Source organism: Naegleria lovaniensis (assembly GCF_003324165.1).
Source record: "Naegleria lovaniensis strain ATCC 30569 chromosome Unknown tig007, whole genome shotgun sequence".
Classification (NCBI taxonomy): Eukaryota; Heterolobosea; class Eutetramitea; order Acrasida; family Naegleriidae; genus Naegleria; species Naegleria lovaniensis.
The window spans coordinates 257,903-280,374 of NW_025407829.1; the positions used below are offsets into that span (position 1 = coordinate 257,903).

At 36.7% G+C, this 22,472-nt stretch overlaps 9 protein-coding genes across 9 annotated transcripts; 5 read left to right on the forward strand and 4 right to left on the reverse strand.

Annotated features, from left to right (window-relative positions):
- Nucleotides 1-423: 423 nt before the first annotated feature.
- On the reverse strand, nt 424-1,533 carry C9374_013953 (uncharacterized protein; the record flags this gene model as incomplete). Its single annotated transcript, XM_044689886.1, has 5 exons — nt 424-593; nt 717-1,039; nt 1,089-1,219; nt 1,342-1,364; nt 1,512-1,533. The coding sequence occupies 5 exons, from the start codon at nt 1,531-1,533 to the stop codon at nt 424-426; spliced, it is 669 nt and encodes a 222-aa protein (XP_044553385.1).
- Nucleotides 1,534-2,144: 611 nt separating this feature from the next.
- Nucleotides 2,145-3,561, forward strand: C9374_013954 (uncharacterized protein; the record flags this gene model as incomplete). Its single annotated transcript, XM_044689887.1, has 2 exons — nt 2,145-2,223; nt 2,456-3,561. 2 exons carry the CDS (start codon nt 2,145-2,147, stop codon nt 3,559-3,561), a joined length of 1,185 nt encoding a protein of 394 aa, XP_044553386.1.
- Nucleotides 3,562-3,646: 85 nt separating this feature from the next.
- Nucleotides 3,647-5,275, reverse strand: C9374_013955 (uncharacterized protein; the record flags this gene model as incomplete). Its single annotated transcript, XM_044689888.1, has 4 exons — nt 3,647-4,334; nt 4,382-4,699; nt 4,755-4,836; nt 4,894-5,275. 4 exons carry the CDS (start codon nt 5,273-5,275, stop codon nt 3,647-3,649), a joined length of 1,470 nt encoding a protein of 489 aa, XP_044553387.1.
- Nucleotides 5,276-5,499: 224 nt separating this feature from the next.
- C9374_013956 (uncharacterized protein) lies at nt 5,500-8,874 on the forward strand (the record flags this gene model as incomplete). Its single annotated transcript, XM_044689889.1, has 2 exons — nt 5,500-5,584; nt 5,684-8,874. 2 exons carry the CDS (start codon nt 5,500-5,502, stop codon nt 8,872-8,874), a joined length of 3,276 nt encoding a protein of 1,091 aa, XP_044553388.1.
- A 382-nt stretch (nt 8,875-9,256) lies between these two features.
- C9374_013957 (uncharacterized protein) lies at nt 9,257-10,752 on the forward strand (the record flags this gene model as incomplete). Its single annotated transcript, XM_044689890.1, has 3 exons — nt 9,257-9,287; nt 9,472-9,675; nt 9,740-10,752. 3 exons carry the CDS (start codon nt 9,257-9,259, stop codon nt 10,750-10,752), a joined length of 1,248 nt encoding a protein of 415 aa, XP_044553389.1.
- A 159-nt stretch (nt 10,753-10,911) lies between these two features.
- On the reverse strand, nt 10,912-12,957 carry C9374_013958 (uncharacterized protein; the record flags this gene model as incomplete). The annotated part of the gene is made up of 1 exon (XM_044689892.1): nt 10,912-12,957. One exon carries the CDS (start codon nt 12,955-12,957, stop codon nt 10,912-10,914), a length of 2,046 nt encoding a protein of 681 aa, XP_044553390.1.
- Nucleotides 12,958-14,270: 1,313 nt separating this feature from the next.
- On the forward strand, nt 14,271-16,046 carry C9374_013959 (uncharacterized protein; the record flags this gene model as incomplete). Its single annotated transcript, XM_044689893.1, has 1 exon — nt 14,271-16,046. One exon carries the CDS (start codon nt 14,271-14,273, stop codon nt 16,044-16,046), a length of 1,776 nt encoding a protein of 591 aa, XP_044553391.1.
- Nucleotides 16,047-16,513: 467 nt separating this feature from the next.
- C9374_013960 (uncharacterized protein) lies at nt 16,514-19,338 on the forward strand (the record flags this gene model as incomplete). Its single annotated transcript, XM_044689894.1, has 2 exons — nt 16,514-17,071; nt 17,152-19,338. 2 exons carry the CDS (start codon nt 16,514-16,516, stop codon nt 19,336-19,338), a joined length of 2,745 nt encoding a protein of 914 aa, XP_044553392.1.
- A 154-nt stretch (nt 19,339-19,492) lies between these two features.
- Nucleotides 19,493-22,343, reverse strand: C9374_013961 (uncharacterized protein; the record flags this gene model as incomplete). Its single annotated transcript, XM_044689895.1, has 3 exons — nt 19,493-21,706; nt 22,153-22,214; nt 22,271-22,343. 3 exons carry the CDS (start codon nt 22,341-22,343, stop codon nt 19,493-19,495), a joined length of 2,349 nt encoding a protein of 782 aa, XP_044553393.1.
- Between the last annotated feature and the right edge of the window lie 129 nt (nt 22,344-22,472).

Below are 22,472 nucleotides of genomic sequence, written 5' to 3' on the forward strand. Positions count from 1 at the left end.
AGTTCTGAGCCAATGTTGTAAAGTTTACTCAACCGGCACAAGCCACTGGTGTAACACACAAGAAAAAATTGCCACAATTCGAACAATGTTCCGCTGAAAGACTTGTTATCAACCTCGTTGTCTTTATTCCCCCTATGCTTTTTCTTGAACAAACGAACGGACAAGAAAGAGTATAGGGATAATAAAGAGAACCATCCGATGATGAATTCTTCAACAAATGATAACAGTAATAAATTAATTTAATGAACAAGTAAATATATGGCTCATGATAAAGAGGAGGATGCGGAACCCAACCATCCATGCACAATGTTGGACACAATACTTTCCGAACATAAGAAGAGTATTATCAGGTTCCACAAATTCTAGTTTGAAAACAAATATCGTAATTGCTTGAATTCGTCTTGATTCAAGCTCGGACAGACACTAACCAATCATACATGATTGGCTACACCTCGAAGGTACACGATTGACTGTATGAATTTGAGACATGGATGTTTGACTCGTGGATTTTGGAGAGGAATGTAAGGCTATGGTAGCTTTCAAAGGTCCTGTTGAGAGCTCTCTCTGTTGAGCTTCTCTCAATGCATAGCAAGCTAATCATTATGTGATGCATCAAATTGAGTTGTATGTATGAAATTAGCAATTGAATTTTTACAAATCATTTCACATGACAAATTCACATCCCTTACTATGAAAAATCCATTGATAACACTTACTCACTGCATTTTCAAATGCTTCCATCACACCAATCTCTTTTTCCACACTCACTTCATAGAATGCATCCAATTCCAATTCTTTTCGAAGCATTTCTCCTTCATCTTGGCTTACTACTCTCTGGTCTTTCATATCTATTTTGTTTCCTATTAATGTAATGTATGGAGAACATCCATCAGAATTGTAAAATGTTGTTTTAAAATCTAGTAACCACACTTTTGTGTCTTCAAATGTTTTCCTATTGGTCACATCATACACTAAAAACACCAAGTGAGATCCTCGATAATAGGAAGAAGTGACCGTTCGAAATCTCTCATGGCCAGCTCTTTTGAAAAATCGATACATTATGAACATGTGACACTCACAAAACCTACGTATCAAATATTGTAATTTTGTAATGTTTGTCTTGAATTACTAAGCTTTTAATTTTCATTTCTACTCCTATGGTTGGTTTTGTTTCTTTTTTTTCACACGTTATTAACATCATGAGGCTGCTTTTTCCAACCTAAATCAAACACAATCGGAAATGTATGTTCCATTGTATCATCAGTGAAGAATTTGAATGACAATGATTTTGTAAAATTATTTCTAAAATTTGAAATTAATTTCCAACTGCCAAAACATTACCTGTGTATCTCCAATCACAATGGCTGATTTGTTGTTTAATATTTCACATCATGATGATGATTGGATCCATGGACACAGTTCGGAACAATGTTGTTGAAAAGACACAAATGAATGAACAAAGTTATACTACCTTCGCAACGAGCGATCGCGATATGGATGTCAACACTCACCTTTGAACACCCGTTCGGTCATATTCGCGTTTTTTTAAAATCTTAAAAAATCTTTAGGATCCATGTTGATTCTTGAATCTCTCTCAGAGATTGTGGTCATCAAGTGAACGTTGGTTACAGAGCTATGAGAGCTCATTCCGAAACAAGAGAGATAGTGAATACGTTGGAAGCAAGAAACACAACGGCCAAGCTTTAGACCGAAAGAATTGACGCATCACTGATCCACTCAAAGATCAAAGATCCATCTGATTTCAATCACTGATCCACTCAAAGATCAAAGATCCATTAGCGATTCCAGAAGTTTATCATTATTAAGGACTCTTAATCAACTTGCACATTGACAACCTCTCAAAAACACTTCCAAATTGACACCTGACACCCTACCCACATTCTTCCATCCCTCTCCAAATCCAACGAGCAACATGTGACGAATTTCCAAAACCTTCAAAAAAAAGTGTTCAACACTCGCAATCTTTGGATCCTCTTCCAAGCATCCTCACGCTAGGTCTTTTAACGTCTTTGTATTCACTCTTTGTGGTGTGAACTTTCTCTAACAACGACGACCACAGTTTTGCATTCATTTGCGCAACAATTTATTTTCCTTCCAACGAATCATTTCTTCTTGGTTTCTGAATGAGTCCAAACCTTTCTGAGAATTCTCCATCCAACTACAAACGTGTGGGTGTGGTGTATAATCCTTCATCGAGAGGAGGTAAGTCGGAGCGAAGATTTGATTGTAACTTCTTATAATAATAATTGATGTCATCATGATCCTTTTTCGAATTTGAAAAATCATGATTCATGAATTCGTTCATCACGGTTTTTATTTGGTCCAATCATCGTTTATTATTTTCAATGAATCTCTCATGATGACTTTGGAAAATACTGTTTTGGACTCTTTCCAAAACATTTTCTCCAAAACATTTTCGCCAACAATTCATCAGGCCAAGCACAAACTCTCTTCAAAGCGGTTGTTCTTCCTCTACTTGAGCGATTCTTTGGTGATCGGTTAGTGAAATGTATGCCCACTCAATGCCGTGATGATGGTACTCGATGTGCCTTTCAACTCATTGTCGAGGATCATTGCGATTACATTATCAGTGCAGGAGGCGATGGAAGTACATTCAATGTATTGAATGGATTGGTACGAGGTTGTTTGTATTTGGATCAAGACAACAAGACTCGTCAGTCCTTGATGATGACGACAAATTCTGGTAGTAGTAGTCATTCACCCCTTCCGGTAGCCTTTGCAGTATTACCCATTGGTTCTGGCAATGATTTACATAAAACTCTCGGAGTCGATGTGAACGTGAGTGATTTAAAGTTCTTTGAAAAGTACATTCACATGTTGGCAGAGGGAGGTGAAGTGATTCATGCCGATATTGGACGAGTGGAATATACCAAGGATCATACGGGAGTGATTGAAGAGACTGTGAATGATGAGCATATTCCAACTCAATACAGAGAAAACAAAGCATGTCAATTAGATAGTCATGATAAGGGAGTGAGATTTTACATGAATGAGAGTAGTTTTGGAATTAGTACTTCAATTTTGAATGCAGTGAATAATAGCTCTATTAGCAAAGAGATTAATTACAATATTCAGACTTTTTGGAAGCAATTGACCTATGTCAATCCATCAGTGAAGGTTGAAGTGGATGGAAAGGTTGTAAAAGATGGTATCAGTCAGTTGGTCTGTGTTGGCAATGGAAAATGTTTTGGCGGAGGGATGCGTATCAACCCAAATGCATCCATTACCTCTGAAGCATTTGATGTTTGTGTTTTGCATAATCTAAGATTATGGAATGTACCATATATTTTCTATCAAATTCAATACGGAACACATGGAAATAATCCGTTGGCTAGTTTGTATGAGCGAGTGAAAACAATTAAGGCAAGTAAGAATCCAGAAACAATTGACGACGTGTATTTGGAATGTGATGGAGAGGTTGTTGGCAAGTTACCTGCAACGTACACGATCATGCCTAGTTGTGTCAAATTTGTTGTACCAAAAAACAGTATTGAGCATTCAAATTTCATGAATAAGTAAGCGTATGGTGAAGAATCGATATGTAAATATATATAATACACTAAATATTTTGCAAATTGTTGTTGACAAGTGCATTTTCCGCGTTTTATTTCAAAAACACTTTGTATTCATTCACTTGCTCTTGATAGAGCTCTTCGAGTTTTTCTTTACGTTCCTCGTCATCTTCAAAAGCTCCTTCCATGTCATATTCACGATATAATCTCTTCTTAATAAATAATTTGAATTCATTTCGTTCTTCATTCGTAGTATTTACATTCTCATTCAGAGATTTCAACCAAAGTATTTCAAAGCAAAGCCTCAGTTGTCCATCAGATAATTTTGTTATTGGTTTGGCTCTCTTTTTAAAGTCTTCAAATGTTTCTCTATCTGTTTCGTCAGCCTTTCTTTTAGCAGCTTTGAACAGAGGTGCACATACCTCCAAGTCCACCTTGGTTCTCATTGCTTGGAAATCGTCACCTGGATTTTCAACAGTGACTTCATAGCATTCTCTTGGAGGAAAAGTCTTTTCATCAAAACTCAAAGCATTGTATCCAACTGCAGCTTTTTGTTCCTTAAATCCCTTAGTAGCATAGGTGTAAATGGCAAGCAAGAGTTTTCTACCATGACCATGTCCTTGGAAAGGAGGAAGAATGAGGAATTGACTCACTCGCAGTCTTCTTGTATCAACCAATTGATTACCTTCCTTCTTCATCACAAAGAAAGGGTATATAGAGGAGAATCCAATGGGAATATATTCGAAATTGTTTGTTTCTGTATTTTTCACCTTCTCATAGCTGTAAGAGTTAAATAACGTTATTGTAATCATGTCACAAATAGTTACCTTAAAAAGAATTCCCAATTCTCATCTTGATCATTAATGTACGAGGTTCCATCAATGAAGAACAATGAGAGAAATTGCCATGGCTTGTGAGCGGCTCCAATTTGAGACATTGAAGCTTTATAAATCTCAAAACATCTTCCTTCTCTATAATAGACATCTATTTGTTCTCCCTTAGGTGTATTAGGCTGTGAAAGTTTTGATTTGAATTCTGTTAAATTTTCAGTGTAGGGGAAATAGAGCGGAGGTGCACGATAATCCGAAAAAGGGAACTCCACATCCTTAGCAGTAAGAATACCTTTCACGTCGGTTGCATCATCACTGTTTAAAGTTTGAAAATCATCACAAGTTCTCGCTCTCAATTTTTTACACATACCTCTTACTATCGTATTGAATATTTAACCAACAATATAATGAGTTGGTAAAGAAAATATTGATCCGAATATTCTCGTATCCCTCTGGTATTAAAAATTGAATATTGTTGATGAATAAATGAATATATGACCATCACATACCAATCTTTTCATTCTCTCCGAACAGTTGATGGGTAAATGTTGGTTGAAAATCAAGAAACCGTTTCGTATTTTCAATATCGTTTACATCAATTTGTTGATTCAGATCCAATTCACCTTCATTTCGGACGATACGGAAGTGAATAACATCATTTGCAACCACACACATTTCATCATCATCACTTTCGTTGGATCTTCGTTCATCTTCCTCTTCGTAATCAACAAGATCCTCGACTCCTTCTTCTTCAACCATGCGGTTTAGTTTGTTAAACTTTTTTGTTTCCGCTGATGTATAATTCAAGCTGCTTGATGATGATCCAATAGAAGAGCTAATAGAATCAGCAGTATTGGAGAGCTTTTTCTTCTTCTTTTCGGGTTCAGTCATGGTTGTTGTGGTGATGAAAGCTTAAATGCTGTTAATTTTTTTTTGCGCTCAATTTCACTGAAAATTCGTTGCTTCAATATTTGATGGCGGGAAGAAAAATGTTGTAAAAAAGAATGTTTCTCTCATTTCGTTCACACAACAGTTGTTGTCCATTTAAATGATGGTCATCGTTGAACATTTACTCATATTCAGAGAGAACAAAGTATTTTTGCTGTTAACAAAAAATGAGCCGTTTCGATAGTGCAGAAAGTTCACGCCATACCAACGGAATTGGTGATAGTACAAACGATGCAAGTCGAAGACCAAATGGTAAGATTGAAGATGCAACTAGTAGTAATAATAACAGAATAACATCAATTTCATCCGCATATTTAAATGATTTTACCAACTCATCTTTCCAAAATCAAGGCTCCGATAACACATTTGATGATGGCGATAATAGAAAATTGTCTGATTCAACAGTGGAGAAAGATGATGTAATGAAGGGATCCTCTTCGGTAAACTCTCGGAGCAACTCCAGTGTTAGTAATAATGGTAGAAGAATTTATGGTACAACAACGACAAGCAACTCAACCACTAATACGGACTCTGTTCATCACTCCAGAAGATTGTATGATGCATCATCATCGGGGCAACAAGTTTCCAACGATCGTAGTAGATATAGCAATCCATCATATAATAGGAACCGAGGTAATAACCGATATTACAATGGCGAGAGCCCAAATCCGTCATACGTTACTCAAAACAATAGAAATGCTTCATCATCTTATAACAGAGAACGACGATACACCAATACTTCTGCTGGGGTTGGTAGTAATTACTCAAATAGAGGTCACCGCCGAACGGACTCATACGACCACACCATGTACAATCAATATCATCCCTATCCTCCACATTTTGATGATACCTATGCACCCCATATGCTGCATCATCACTATCCCGAAAATATGTACAATTATCCCCCTCTTCATCCTGTTGACAGCTCAGGGTATCCAAGTCATCCTTATGCTCATCCCACTGAAATCTCAAATTCTTCCTCAACAACTCATTCCGATCCCTATTTGACCTCTCCTAACAAGAGTGACAAGCATTACAACGAAGATTATGCAATGCCCTATCCTTACCTACAATATCCTTATCTCTACCCTTATCAATATTTTCCAGGCTATCCGATGGCTCATCCTATGTCATACGACAAAGGAAGAGCTGATTACAATCAACAATCATTTAACAGAGAACATTACAAAAATAATAGAAATGAAGAGGAGGGAGAGTCTACAGATGCATTACAAGAAAATGAGAAAACGATAGAAAAAACAAATGAAAACATTACGACAAATGATTTATCAAAATCCGAGCCCGAAAAAAATAAGATGCAAGACGAAGAGGAACAAATAATAGAGAGTACTGCAGTACCTAGAGATCCAAGACTATTTGAATATTATCCAGAAGAAACTGCTACGGTGGAGGATAAAGGTGACGGGAAAAAACCAAAGAAAAAAAATTATATTCAAAACACAAAATCAATCAAAAAGTCAGAATATTTTGCAAAAATTCAACTGGCCACAACTCTTGAAATTCCATCCATCTGTCTTGAACAAGGGTTTATTGCGAGTGAAAAGGAATATCTGCGGAGTTTGACAGTTAACAAACAGCCTAAAATAGCTATTATGGAAATACCTAAAGATTTTAAAGCAGGTCATATTTCTGAAATCATAACAACTACAGGCTCCGTAACAGAATTCGATGCATATTTTAATAAGGAAACCAATCAAGTAATTTTTGCCTCCGCAGTATTCAAAGATTTTGACACCTGCAGGCGAGCAGTTTTAGAGTTGCATGAAGACAAAAGTATTAAATTTAGAATTGAATACGACTTTTATGGAGCGTTGGAAGAAGAAATGGCAATTACAAACCCCAATCTCATATCAGGAAAGAAAAAAGAGCAAGAAAAGAAAGAACAAGAACTTAAAAAACAAGACAAGCCCAAAACGAAGCCTTATCATCATGAAGAACCCATGAATATGATTGATTATTATCACAATCCTTATGCATTTTATCACTTTGCTTATCCTTACTATCCTCAAGGATATCATTTTTCTAGATTTCAACTAAAAGTTTTGACAAAGTACGGACGCAGCAAGAAAGAAAAGCTTGCAAGTGTATTTCAAGATTACATGTGCACTGAATTCTATTTTGACGAGTCGGAACGAATGTATATAGTAGAGTTTAATAACCCTGAAGATCTCTCTTCCGCATACCAAAACTTAAACAACCATGTTGTCATAGGATATGTGATGGAACTTGAACCAGTCTATCCTGAAAATTACCAACCTCCAGAAACTTCAATGCAAGAGCAACTTCACGACAGAATGAAGCTTAAGATTAAGGAGGCATTATTGAAAAGGTTTAAGAAAAACGTTTTTGCTCCATTCGCTAAAAAAATATTGGAATCTAAAAAGCAAAAAGACTCAATCGATGTCATGAAAAATATTGTATTGGAGAAAATCAAAAAGAATCTAGAAGAAAAAGAAAGATTTTTGGAACGATTTGCCATGCAAACCAAGGCAGAAAAAGCTGAACCACAGTCCAGTGAAGATGAGAAATCAGAAAATGACGAGCGTGACGAGGTCAGTGAAGGATCGGCCAAATATATGAGTGAAGAGGATTTCCAATCTCCTACTTTAGAAGAGCATGAACCTTTTTCCAAAAAACAAGATAGAATGGAGCATGACAGCGAGGAAGAATACCAATTTGAGGATGAAATCTCTACCAATGGTCAACCTCAAACAAGTTTACAAGAGGCCACAACAGAAGAGACCAGTGTAAAGAAGAGGAAACATCAGGATCTTAAGAAGGCAGGTAAAAAGAAAGCTCAACACATTCCATTTAAACCTTCAAGGGAAGAACAAGAGATTGATGAAAAGTTGAGGGCAATTACAGACGGATGCTCTAAAACCAGAGGATTAACTCTTAAAGAAATCAGAGAAATGAAAGAGATTAAAAAGCCTGTGTCTGAGAGCGTTGTTAAAGATATGATGAAAAATACGATGAGGAGAATGGAGCTGGAAGCTAAGAAAAATACTAATGAAAGCAGAAGACAGCGTGCCGAGTCAAGAAGAGCACAGAAAATGGCACAAGACGATACTAAAATCAATCAATTCCAAAATAGAGCAAAGAAGCTAAAGTTCGCTAAATCCCCAATTCACGATTGGGGATTATTCGCTTTGGAGACTATTGAAAAAGATGAAATGGTCATTGAGTATGTTGGGGAAGTTATTCGAGAAGCGCTCTCAGACATTAGAGAGAAACGATATGAACAAATTGGTATTGGTTCCAGCTATCTGTTTAGATTGGACGATGACTATATCATTGATGCAACCAAGCGTGGTAACTTGGCCAGATTTATTAATCACAGTTGTGACCCTAATTGCTGTGCTAAAATTATTGAGAAAGACAAGCAGAAAAAGGTTGTCATTTATGCCACCAAGAAAATTGAAATTGGAGAAGAAATTACCTATGACTACAAGTTTCCACTCGAAGAGAATAAGATTCCATGTCACTGTGGATCTGCAAAGTGCAAAAAGTGGTTGAATTAAATTATTCCCAAAGTTCAATAACGATCTTTTGACAAAATGGTCTTTTGTCTTGTCACTCCCAAAACACTCAAGCCTTTCCTTTTGAGACTTCTAATGTCTGACAAGAGATTCAAACAACAGAAAAAAACTGCTCTGGGAGTAGTGGTACCGCACCATCATCAACACACGTCATCAGTGTCTAACTTTCCTTCAACACATTATCTGCGTCCCTAATTGAATTGATAACCTCAATAATTACAAACATCAACATTATTTGATTGTTGGATTTTAAAACCCTACTGTACGCGTGGAGAGTTGTATTGAAATAGCGTCATCTCTAATTTTTCTGTATTCATATAGTAATCATCATAGAGGAATTATTAAAGAAACACCTACAATCATCATGTTTTATGCATCCGGAGCAAACGAGCATGGTATGTATTTGTTCCTTCAACAAGATATTTTCAAATCAAGCCTTTTCTCTTTCGGTTTGATGCTTTCAAATTTCGGGTATCCATATTGATGAAATTCATTAATTACAATATTGTCCATCATGATGAATTTGATCACGACAACACATTCATCCATGTCCTATTTTCAAATAATAACAAACGTTAGGTCAATTGGGTAATAGTACCTACACTAACCTTCAAACTCTAACACCAATTAATATCTCTGCACATCACTATAGACAAAAGACATATCGCCAGCTGGGTCCTGTATGTTTGTCTGATTTCGCTAATTTAGATGAGAGAAATTTGGTTGGCTTGTGCAAAATTAAACAGATTGCTTGCGGAAAACGACACACTCTGATTTTGACGGGTAAGTGGTTGAAAATTTTGAAAATAACAACTGCAACAACAATGATTCAACTATTGTCTTGCAGAGGAAAACGATTTGTATGCGTGCGGAGACAACTCTAATTCTCAGCTTGCTGTGTATGAAACAATTTCAAATAATACAGTGGAATGGATTGATTTTGAACCGGCACGAACCCATAGAATTACCTCAATAGCATGTAGCTCAAATTCATCATTCGTATTTCTGGATAATGGAGAAATCTACAAAACCAGCCCAAACAAGCTGAGTAACCTCTCTCACAAAACTTCATTTTACAAATTAAGTTTGGAGACAAAGAGTCCTGTCAAGGGTTTCTTTAGCTCTCCGACCACAAGTCGATTTCATATCCTAACAAATGATAATTCTGTTTTTGTTGGAGGAGAGGATGAAACGGGATACTGGGCTGTAAGACAAGATCAACCCTTAAAACCAACTCCATTCCCAGCCATTACTAACCCCATCAAAATAATTGCAAGCGGAGGTTTTCATACTGTAATCATAACAGAAAAGAACGAGTATTTCAGTATGGGGAAAAATTACTTTTATCAGAGAGGTGACATGGATGACCGAATTTCTCTTCGTCAAGGTGTTGAGCTACCATTCAGCAACAAATCGATTACCCAGGTGTGTTGTGGCCATTTTCACACGTTGGTTTTATGTGCAGATGGAAGTTTATATGCTTGTGGAAAAAACTCTCACGGACAGCTCGGAATTGGTACTTTGAAAGAGAAGAATTTGTTCATGAAAGTACCTATCAATACCTATATTCATAGCATGCATTGTGGAACTGATCATACAATTCTTTTAACAACAGATAAACGAGTCATGAGATGTGGTAAGAATGACAGAGGGCAAAGTTTTCTTGATTACGGAAAATGTAACACAGTTTTTGAAACGCTTAAGGTGAAAGAATTTGCTCATGTTGCTTGCGGCGCTCACTTTACGATTTGCTATGGAGATATGACCTATGTCATTAACCGTTTACCCAAAATTGCTTCTTTTTTATCTAGGAAAGACTTTTCTGATATCAACTTTGCTTTGAGTCATGACGAAGATTAAAATTGATATTCTTCAGAGCTCCTTGTTCATTTTGCAGCTGAAACTCAGCAACGGGTCCCGTTTCATTTCTTAGTTCCTAGTGATTGTTATGTTGTGTTTTATTGATCAGTTTGTTCTCGAATGGCAAGAAAGAGTCCCTAGGTGGCTTGCCAAACCTTCTTACATTCCATTAATTCTTGCCAACGAAATTTTTTGATCTGAAGTCAACGACTCGGTTGTGCTGGAAGCATTGTCTTTTGGTTGCTGCATCGTCCATCTCTTGAAACTGTCGAAAATAATATTGTTGATAATCACTTTTTCTAAGCCATCAAAAAGATCAATTTGACCAATACCACTCTTTACCTTAAATCCATACGTTTCTAACTCTTCACTGGAGATATTCAGTTGCTTTGGAGCTGAAGTAGAAAGATATTTGTTGTAAATTTCATGTTGCAACTCGCTTCGTTGTTGTAAATTGTTGACGAGTGATTTGTAGAGTTGTACATCTTCCAAGAACAAGATGGATTCATCGTTGTGCTCCTTTGCACAAAATTCTTTGAATTGATTTCTTCTTTCGTGATTGTCAAACATTTCTTTAAATTCCATTTTCTCGATAAGCAGATTATATTGCTTTTCTTTTTCTTTCAAATTCTTCAAGAGCACAGATCGGTCTGCATTGCTGTGAATAAGTAAGACAGCCACTCGTTCTTGTTCGTTACTGGTGACAATACTTGAACCTTTCACAACTTCACTTTTCAACATTTTACAAAAGTTCACAGAGATACGAATGTTAAACTCAATTCCTGCCTTGCTCACTCCAATAGTTTCAAAGTTGGTAATGGAATCATCTTCATTATGCTTTTCGAAAATTTCTTTTGTGTTCATTTTTGGTAATAACGTATTAATGGTAGTTGTTGTTCTTTCCGCCTTTCTAATATCTATTTCCTTCAGAGAAAACATGTTCAAGAATGAGTTGTTGTAATGAATGACTAGACCTTCAGAAGTTATGGTCACAACTGCATCATCAATGGTGTTCAAGATCTTTCTCGTTCTCTGTTCTTCTAAAGAAATTTTATCCAATAAGAGAGACAATTGATTGTGACTGTGAGCCAAGTCTCTAGTTCTTTCTGAAACTTTGATTTCCAACTTGTTTTGAATCACCTGATATTCTCGCTTTCTAAAATAGTCTTGAACAATTTGGAAAACACCCAAAATCACCACTAGGAACAATATAATATTCAATACAATAGCGAATGTCAATTCAACCCAAAAGATGTCATCAAGTTGCCAACCTTTGAGAGGTTTCAAAAATAGTTGATATTCGCTGTTGAGAACAGTCTGATTGACAATCACAGGATCTGTAATCATGGTCAAATTGTTAGTAATTCCATTGACTGTTTGATTCGTTCCAAATCGAGATTCTAAAAAGATTCTCTGTTGTGCATTGTCATATAATTGATATTCATATCCAGAAAGAATGTTATAGAGACCAATCCTTTTGAACAAGGTGTCAAAGGAAATTAGTGATGAAGACAATCCCCAAAACGTGCCATTCGGAAAGAATATTGGAAATTGAGTTATCAGAGAGGCAGATGCCAATCTCTTAATCCAAACAGGTCCAAAAATTGTAATTGATTCGTCAGCAATTGCTCTTTGAATTGCATTGTAATGTTCTGGTTCAGATCCAACAATCTTTCCAATAATTGATGGATTATAAGGATAAACATATGAAAGACGTAATCCATATTCCAATTCGAACTGAGCCAATTCTGGATAAAGCTCACTCAATCGTGAACCCATCTCATTAAACCCACTATCTGTCACATTATAATTCCATGCATATACCACTTGTGCAATAGAGATCAAACTACTCATGGACAATTCTATTTGTCGTTTTATCGTTAAAAAGGCTGTAATACCAATCTGCGTGACACCAGCTCTCACGTTCAGCAATCGAGTATCTTCAATACTTTTGACAACCACCACTGTGACCGGTATTGAGATACACATAATAATACATGCTAATATCAAACCCAATGATAAACTTATTAAATAGACGCCTCGTTGTCTCCTTGACAGTTCTGCTTTTAACTTGTCATCAGACACTGTCGCATGATGTTCAGGCGCGTTAGTGAGTACTGTATTGGATCGGGATCTGTCTTTACCAAGGTTTCCACTATTTTCCTCGTCGAACAGTACTCCTCCATGAAGTGATTCTAAAACCATTTTCTCGAGCTAGTGTTGTTGTATGTATATATGTGGTTGAAGAAATTGGTTACTTTTCAAATAAAAAGCAGGTAGCGAGATGAATAAAACGAATACTACTACTAGTAGTATCTAACAATTGTAGTACAATGATATTGAATATATAGAGGTCGATCTATATAATCTTAACAAGTTGAGAATCTTGTGGGATGATGAAGATTTTTCTCTTCAGATGAGCTTGTCTTGACAGTGATGACTATTATAGGTTCGGAAGAAGGAGATTGAACTCTGATCCTCGTCGCGACGGGTCGGCGGTTGTAACAATGTTTTTATAGGACTAGTACTACTACTACTACAAGAAGAAGAAGATGATGAAGACGCTCGAGTTCGTTGGAATGAAGAACTTGCGCAGTGAGAGAGTGAGTGAGGAGAGTGAGGAGAGTGAGTGAGGCTAACCTCAGAGTGATGATTGTATTATTTTGTTTTGAGCGAGAGAGTGAGAGAAAAGGCTGAACGTTCTCGTGTTGTTGTTGTTGTTGTAAATCTTTTTTGAAAACAGAGTCTGCATTTGGATTTAAATGACAAGAAAGAAATTTAAAAGAAGCAAAGATGATGAATGATGGCCAAGATCAACATTTGTTATCCAAAAGAATCATTGGAGAAGGAAGAGGAAAAGGTAGCGATGACATTTGTCAGAACATTTGATGTTGTGATATTTGTGTGATCGTGTTAACACAATTTGCTGAGAAAACATGTATTGAAACAACAACTTACCTATGGACCGAGACAAGACCAAAAACAACATTATCATTTGCATGGCGAATATTCATATTAATATTCAACAAAATGATGATGGTTATTGTTCGTACGACAATGATGATAATCACAACACAATTAATTCATATAACCGATAACGAGAAGCACATGATGGTACCTACTTGTGTTCTATTCCCAACACCAGAGAGCACAACGGAAAGAGACGCGTTCCACTTGGAGGTTTTGTTTTTTGAGATGGAACGACAGCCGTCGCTCCGAACATCACAAACGTGCTGCTGTCGAATGACAAGTAAGATACAAATGGACACAGTCGTGAAAAGTGTTGGGAGTATGAGTTAGGAGATCACCTCCCATTAAAGATAAAACATCATCGGATAACTGCGTGGTTGAAAAAAGTTCATCTTCATCCCATGTAGATCTTTTTGTGGTCCCCAAGGGGAAACGACTGTAAAAGCGTTCATGCCATGATAGAGAAGAAGACAAGAACACAACGTTCAACAACAACTCGGTCCATCTCAATTTTGCATTTTGACTTAAACGAACTCGTTACAAAAAAAATGTTTTACTTTTACAAGGCCTTTCCAGTTGGAATTATTTCGCATTGGTGTTGCTGGAATGATGATTGGGACGAGAGGCAACCACACTCCTTCTCACCAGGGTTGAATCTGATGAAAAAAGGTAATGGAGAGCTACCATCAACTTGTCAGAATTGTTCGGAAAACCATTCCAATCATGTTCAATTCGGAATCATGAGTCCATTGATGGCTTGTTGGAGATTTCATACTACTTGCTATGAATATTTGGATAAATTGGCTCAAAAACATGAAAACGTTCCTGACGATGCCCACTTGGTGAGATTCATGTTTTACAAATTGGAGGAACAGATGAATCCTATTGTTTTTAGATTATGTAAAGAATGGTGGAAGGTAGATTATGTATTGCCCAAGATGATCGCCAGAGCATTGTTTTTAATCGCTCAATCGAATAATTATACGATTATCATTGAGAAGGAAAATGATGATGAACAACAGTTCGATTACCATGTTGATATGGAGATGGATGAGGTAGTTAACCGCTGTGGTAAAATTGTAGATTTTATTGGCGCAGACTTGCATTGTGGAGATGAAGATAGTTTCAAAGAGTGCTTGAGAAGACTTGCCATTGTTGTGGTCAATAGAAAATGGTCCCTCATGATGAAACAGGCTGTGCTATTGATATATTTGTCATGTCTTTGCGATCGATATGTTGACAAGAGTATGAAGAATCCAGAAAGTTATCCATATTTTGTTTATCGAAATGAGATATTTCGGCTCATGAATGAACATGGGTATATTCCATCCACCATTGTCTCGGAAATATCTAAATGCACTTCCTTCCATAACAACTCAATGTATCAAGACGATATTGTTACGAATTATGATCCTGCTAATTTCATATCTTGCGTGTTATCCATACTTGAAGAACATGATTTACAGAAAGCAGAAACTTCAATAGTATCGTGGATGCAGTTCATGTACAGTAAGGCTGTTAATTTTGCTCCACAATTAAGACAGTTGAGCTTTTCATTTAGAGACCAGCAACCATTCGGAGACTGTCAAGAATTGAACATTTTTGAATTATTTATCAATCAGTTGATTTTTAATACCAAAGATCGAAAATATGATTGGAGCTTGTTGCCCAGTAGTTGCCAACCCAATTCAGAAATAGTTCACATACTCTCAGAGTTTGACAACGATCCTCAATGCGTGAATTCGCTTTCATTCAGAGAGAAATGGCATCATTTCCTTCAAGGGAAGCCATCATTGTTTCAATATGTTAATTCTAATGATATAGGAAATCCCTCCTTAGATTATGAATTAGAGGTCACCATTCACAATATCTTGTCTTGTGCTGAGCATTTTTTTGGTATAACCTTAGAAAAATTCAAACCTGTCAAGAAATTCATGAATTTCGACGTATACCTGGAAATGAGAAAATCAAAAGCTGGCGGTGATGTTCAACTCTCTGAGGAAGAGGTAGATATTATCAAGCGAAGTAAACTGCGCTTTTGTCAAGAAAGAGGAAACAAGAAAGAAAAGAAATGGTTGGAGCAATCATTGGTTGAATTAGGTCAACAATTAAGTACACCTCAACGACACATCGAATTTACTTGGGACAAATCTACTTCAAATCATAACAAAACACGTATGAAATGCACAGATAAGACTTCTTCAACAAGCTTCGAAATTATCTGTGATCAATATGGAGCTCATGTTGCTACATATTTTACGGCAAGAAAGAACCAAATGTTCCAACAGTTCTTTTACAACTCAAATTGCTTATATCAACAATAGAGCCACGGTAACCGACGTGCTATATCCAAAATTGAAGTGTTTCAGGCCATGTCCAGTTCTGTGAACGGAACGGATAACGAAAAGGTTGGTGAGCTTCCAATTTGGTCAGATGGAGCGGCCTGGGTGCCTTATCACAAGAAACCACACGTTTCCACGGAAAATTACAGATGTAATTTCACATGGTAACATTCGCCGAAACCTGTAGAGCCGAATTTCAGAAAGGAAAATTATCTGTTAATAATGAACGCCTTCTCATTAAGGAAGTGTGCACACTTTTTATTCAACTACGGCAAGTTCTCTTTTGTTAGCGATAATTTCCTTAACAATCACATGAAAAACACGCAACCTTTGTCAATGGCCCAGCTGTAGCACGCACGACAACACGAAACAAATCGAACCTCAGTTGCAACACTAATTCGCTCATTGAACAGTGCAGTCGCCTTTCTACTGTATATTATCACAACAACATGGTGTTTAAGGTACATCCTCAAAGACAACAACATGTTTCTAACGAGGCCAATAAGTATAACACAGACAATAATAATCAACAGGATGAATTTGAGGTTGCTGCAGATGAACGACTCTCAGACACGATGATGATGAACAACAAGCACACACAAAGGTCTTCATGTTGTTCCATATCATTGAGGTATTTCCTTGTTCTCACCATTTCAATACTCATCATTTTGTGTTCCATCACAATCTATGTGAGTGTTTTTATTGGATTATATACTTCCATTGATGAGCTCTCAAACAAGGTAGTCATGAACGCTCAAGACAAAATTGTAACCTTTCTAGATGGCTATATGGGAAAGCTCAAATTGATGGCTCAACTAGGAGCTCAACAATATAATTCAGCCATTGGAATTCACACATTTACCAAAGACCTCTTTCGAAGCTACATGTTTCATTTAACCAAACAATCTGGTGTATTTGTAGGCTACTTTTTGTACTTTCATCCCTATTCAGAACGGTACGCAGTTACTGTCGTATCTACAAATAATACGCTCGTATATACGTATCAGGTAGGTTCTGTTGGTCTTTAATACATATGGAAATGTTCTCACACATGTGTGCGTGTCAATACGTGTAACAAATTGCAAAGAATAATCGATTTCCTGGAATTATTCGAGATCAATTGAATTGGGAAACTGGTTCTGTGATGAAAGCTAATTACTCCATTGACCCAACACCTGCCAACTTGACCAAACAAGAATTTTACGTTTCTGGATTGGCCATGACTAAAAAGCTCAAATCCGAAGGTGTTTTTCTCGATCCAGTCTTCATTATTGGAGCTCATATTGCACTGCCGTATATTGCCTTACTTTATGATCCTATTCAACTTCAACAACAACCTTCAAAAAAGGTACAAATTGGCATGTGTCGATGTACTGTACCATTGTATTTGCTTTCCAACTTTTTGAGAGATGAAATTGAAATATTCTCCAAAGGTTATGTTATCATAATATCACATCCTATTGTAACAACTAGTTCCACTTCTTCGAATAATACTTCTTCCTCCATGGTACAAGTCATTGCTGGAAGTATTACAACCACCACTCCCGACGGTAAAAATACCTTACCACTCTTCAATTTGACAGAACGGAATGCTGGTAAACTCATGCAAGACATTTATCATACCTACCGAGTGGACTTCTTTCAGTTACCTGAAAAATTCAAAATCTCTAGTTTAGGAGTGAATTATATTATAATGTTGAAAGCATTTTCATATGAGAATATCAAGTACAAATTACTTGTTGTGGTCTATGAAGATGAAGTAAGCATGACCACTTATATCAGCATTGGTGCTTCATTGGGGGCAACCATTCTTGTTGTCATTCTAGGCATTTGCTATGGAATTGTGTTGAGCCATGCCATTACATCACCTATTCAAGCTCTGCAACGACACTTAGAGAGAATTAAGGTTCTGGATTTAGAAGACCATACAGGAATGAACAATAAGAATAGTATTTTCAAAGAAATGAATGAAATGTGTGATCATTTACAAGTGACCATTTCATGGCTCAAAGAAATTAAGTGTTTCATTCCAGATAATGTCTTTCATCAACTACAGATGAGAGCAAACGAACATTCATCAGCTTCATTAACTCTCGCGTCAAGTTTAAGATCCAGTACACAAGTGAAACCTCAAATAAGGGCATCCCATGAACGACAAGCAATATTTAAACATCAAAACAAACCAACACACGAAAATCATCAAGAACCAATGATGAACGATCAAAAACACGAAACTGCATCCAATTCTAGCGTATCCACAAGCACATTAGGAGAACCATCTTCTCTATTCAAAATGGGACTCTTTAAAAAAACATGTACAGTTATTTGCGTTTGCTTGAATTGGGAAACTGCTTGCCATTCAGACATTGCATGTGAATTACCAAAAATAGTGAATACCATTCGATCCATGTGCAAAGTTTTTCAAGCCATTGTTCACATTTCATCTGTTGAGGAAATTGTCATTATATTCGAAACAGAAAAACAATCCAAAAAGAAAAAGAGTGCATTGGCAGCTGTTGAATGTGCTTTAAAGATTATACGGACATGCTCTCGTCATCATTCAAAGCAATCTGGTCACACTACATCTCACGAACAAAACAGTGCTACCACACCAGATAGACCTATTTCGATGGGAATTTCTACGAGTGAAGAGTCCTATGTTGGAAATTTGGGATCTCATTCTTTCAGATTCTATTCCATAATTTCGAATGCCACTCATATTGCCAAAGATTTAGCATTTATTGCTCGCTCAATGAATGCAACTGCAGTAATGGATGAAAAAACTTATATGGAAACGAATAAGCACTTTGTGTCAATACCAGTCGATAGGATGTGGATACCAACAAATAATCATGCAAGTGGTGAAGATGCAACGACTGTGCATAGTGTTTGTTCTGTCTATGAATTGTTAAGAGAAATGGAGGTAAAAGATGATGAGTGGTTGTACGAATTGGAGCAAAAAGATGACATTTCTAAATTTCAACAATTACATTCGTTGTTTGACATTTTCCAAGAACAAGAAGACAACAAGCTTGAAGCCATGTTAAGGCAAAATGTGTTATTCCTAAGAGATCACACCATGTCCTCTCCATCTAATAGATCGTATGCACGGCTGTTGAAGCTATTTGAATTCATTTTGAATTCATCAGGAGTTAATAGAGAACAATCCTTAGATGCCAATAACATGGTGAAGAGTCTTATTGACAAGTACTACCTCAGAATTCAAAGATCTATTCTGTGCTCCATTGAAAACTCAATCGTTTTTTCAAAGTAACCTTTTTAATGTTTTTTTTGCATTTGAACAAATAAAATTCCAAAAAGCCTTTAATAAATAAGAGTTATAATTTGATATGACAAGTTGTACAACATGAATATGATACAACAAACAACGAGATCTAGGTTGTTGTGGTGAGAGGTGAATTTAAAAATTACTTCTTTTCACCACCAAAAAGTTGAGAAATTCCTTGACTTCTCATATAGAAGAGTTGTCTCAAATTTTCCAAATCTTGGTCATCTACAGGCACAGATGCAGGCAAGCTCTTGATTTGTTCTTGTTCTTCCTTCTTTGAGTGCTCTGGTGAAACGAAACGATGCAAAGCTTCATAAGCCAACAATGTCACACCAAATTGAGGAGAGCTTCTCAAAATTCTAGGAACAGTTCCCTTGAAGAATGCAGTCACACCTTCTTCCTTGAAAATTGTCTTGGCACAATGTACAATACCTCTGTATTGTGTTTGACCTGCTCGAGCTTCAACTTGAAGTCTTGTCTTGATCACATCAAAAGGTGTTGTCGATGCTGCAGAAACACCACCAGCAATAGAACCAGCAACAAACAATCGACCATTACTAGTTTCTGAAGCACCTTCTTCTCTAAAGTGTTCTTTCAAGAAGGCATACAATGGGAAGTAAATACCAGAGAATGGAATGTCACGAGCAAAGCAAGCAGAAGCACCTCTATATAAGCCAGCAAAACCTAATTCTCTACAAATTTGGATGGCTCCTTTTGGAGCAATTCCTTCGGTTCTTGCCAATTCTCCTTGAACTTGCAATCTAATCTTAACAATTTCAATTGGATTTGTGAAAACAACTTGAGAAGCACCAGCACCACAACCAGCCAACACTTCCAATGGGAAATAAATTTCATCTCCTTCCTTTCCAAATAAATCACGCAGAGTGTCGTTGGTGACCAATTTAATGGCCTTCTCTGGTGACACACCAATAAGTTGTGGAATCAGACCTCTGTAGAAACCCCTAATACCTTCATATTGATAAATTTGTTTGAAACAATCAAGACTGTTCTTGTAAATAATTTGATTCTTTGGTGGAGCTCCTCCTTGATTTAACATTCTTCTTTGATTTTGCATACGTGTCTTGACCATATCAATTGGGAAGACAGCAAAAGCACCAATAGCACCAGAAATACCACCATACAGAGTTTTAGTTGCAACCTTAACAGCTCCATTCAAAAATCGTTCTCCGAATGTCATTTCATGTAAACCATCAGGCGTTACTGCATCTCTGCTCCAACTGTCCAAAATGTGTTGTCTTCTTGCATTATTTTCATCCATCACACGAATGAATTCTTCATAATCTGGTTTATAGAGAACACCTTCTTCGGGTTTGGTAGCAAACATGTTGAAAATAATGTCAATCTCCATTGGACTCAGTACAATTCCTGTCACACGTCTTGCTGCAGTTGAGAAACTCTCCTTTGTAATGACATCTCCCTCCCTGCTAGCGAGACCTCTAATCGATTGTGCAATACCACTCAAGTTACTAATCACTCTGTTGTAAGCATCAAATTCTGCATATGTAATCTTTGAGTTTTCAGGAATTCGTTTCATATTTTCTTTCACTCTTTGTGGAAGTGATACTGAATATTGAGTAATGAGATTGGCAAAATCAGCACCAGAAATAAAACCACGACCTTGAGAATCAAGCTTTTGGAATTCTTGCTTTCTAATCTCTTCATTCATGAGTTTCATAAATTGAGAGAATTGATTGAAACTCAAAGTTCCGGTTCCGTCACGCCCAAAGAATCTATGCATCAAGTCACAATCAAAATCAAATTCCACACCTCTTTGATTGTTTGTTTTCATCACCTTCTTGAACTCTTCCTTGCTAATTGCTCCATCTTTATCTAAATCAAACATTTTAAACAAGAGATGGAATTCACTCTCAGGAGTGGTCAACATTTTGAAAAGGAATACATATTCAGGGAATGTAATCTTTCCGCTTTGACCAGTATCTGCAACACGGAACAATAAATCCAAATTACTTGATGTAATTTGTGTTCGATGTTGCAATTCTTGTTCCTTTTCAGTGAAAGGAATGTTTCTTTGTGTGAGAGATTTCACAAAGTCCTCTGGTGTCATCACTGGCTCTCCTGCACCATCTTTTGTTGATGCAAACTTATTGAAGATGGCTCTCAATCTCTTTTGTTGTTTTCGATCAAGCCTACGAGCAGAGAGTTGTTGTTGCTTTTCCTTTTCAGAAAGGGAAGGATTATTCAAAATATCAGAATCTTTCTCTTGTGCTTGCAAGTTTTGAACGAAAGGAAGTACATATCGATTCTTCCAAGCACTTGGTAAATACCAATACGATGATGATGGGACGGAAGTGTTTGATGGGTTATTCATTTTCTATTTTTGAAATTTTTGATTACCACACAGAATATTGTTTCAATGATGATGGAACGGTAATAATGATGATGGAAAGATGATTAATAATCAATGGATGAATCGGATTGATATTAATACAAGTAATATTACACAATATAAATTACAAATAAATGGAACAAGGGATTTCACGAGAGCAAGAGGAATGATGTTTTTTTTGGAATTGTAAATTTTGCAAATTAATACAACCATACGGTGCAGTAACAATCCAACGTTGAGAATGAAGGATCATAGAGTATACACAGTATTGAATATTATGATTCAATCAACGTGAGGGAGTTGATGGATGAAACAACACCCAATCACCAAATAGGATACAATGACCATCATCGTGATATCCATTGTCCAAATCCATTGATCAAGATGCAAGATAAGAATGAGAGAAGGAACTGTGCACAACCAACACCTACCTTTTCCTTGTTTTTCAATACAACACTCAAACGTATGTTTTCAAAACCAAAGCTCTCTCTCTCTACAACAAGGGACACAAGGAGATTTTTTTTGTGTGAATTTTTGTGTTCGACAAACCCGATCGGGTAATGATGGCTGATTGAGTTTGGAAATTTTTCCTCAGGGAATTTGCACAACAGCATTTGACCATGTTGCGATATTAAGAAATTTCCGGTTTTATGACAAGTCTATGGGACTTGCAAATGATGATGCAGAGAGTGGTTTTTGATTGACCACACTGAATAATACTTTCCAAAATGAATAACTATGTGTGAATGCA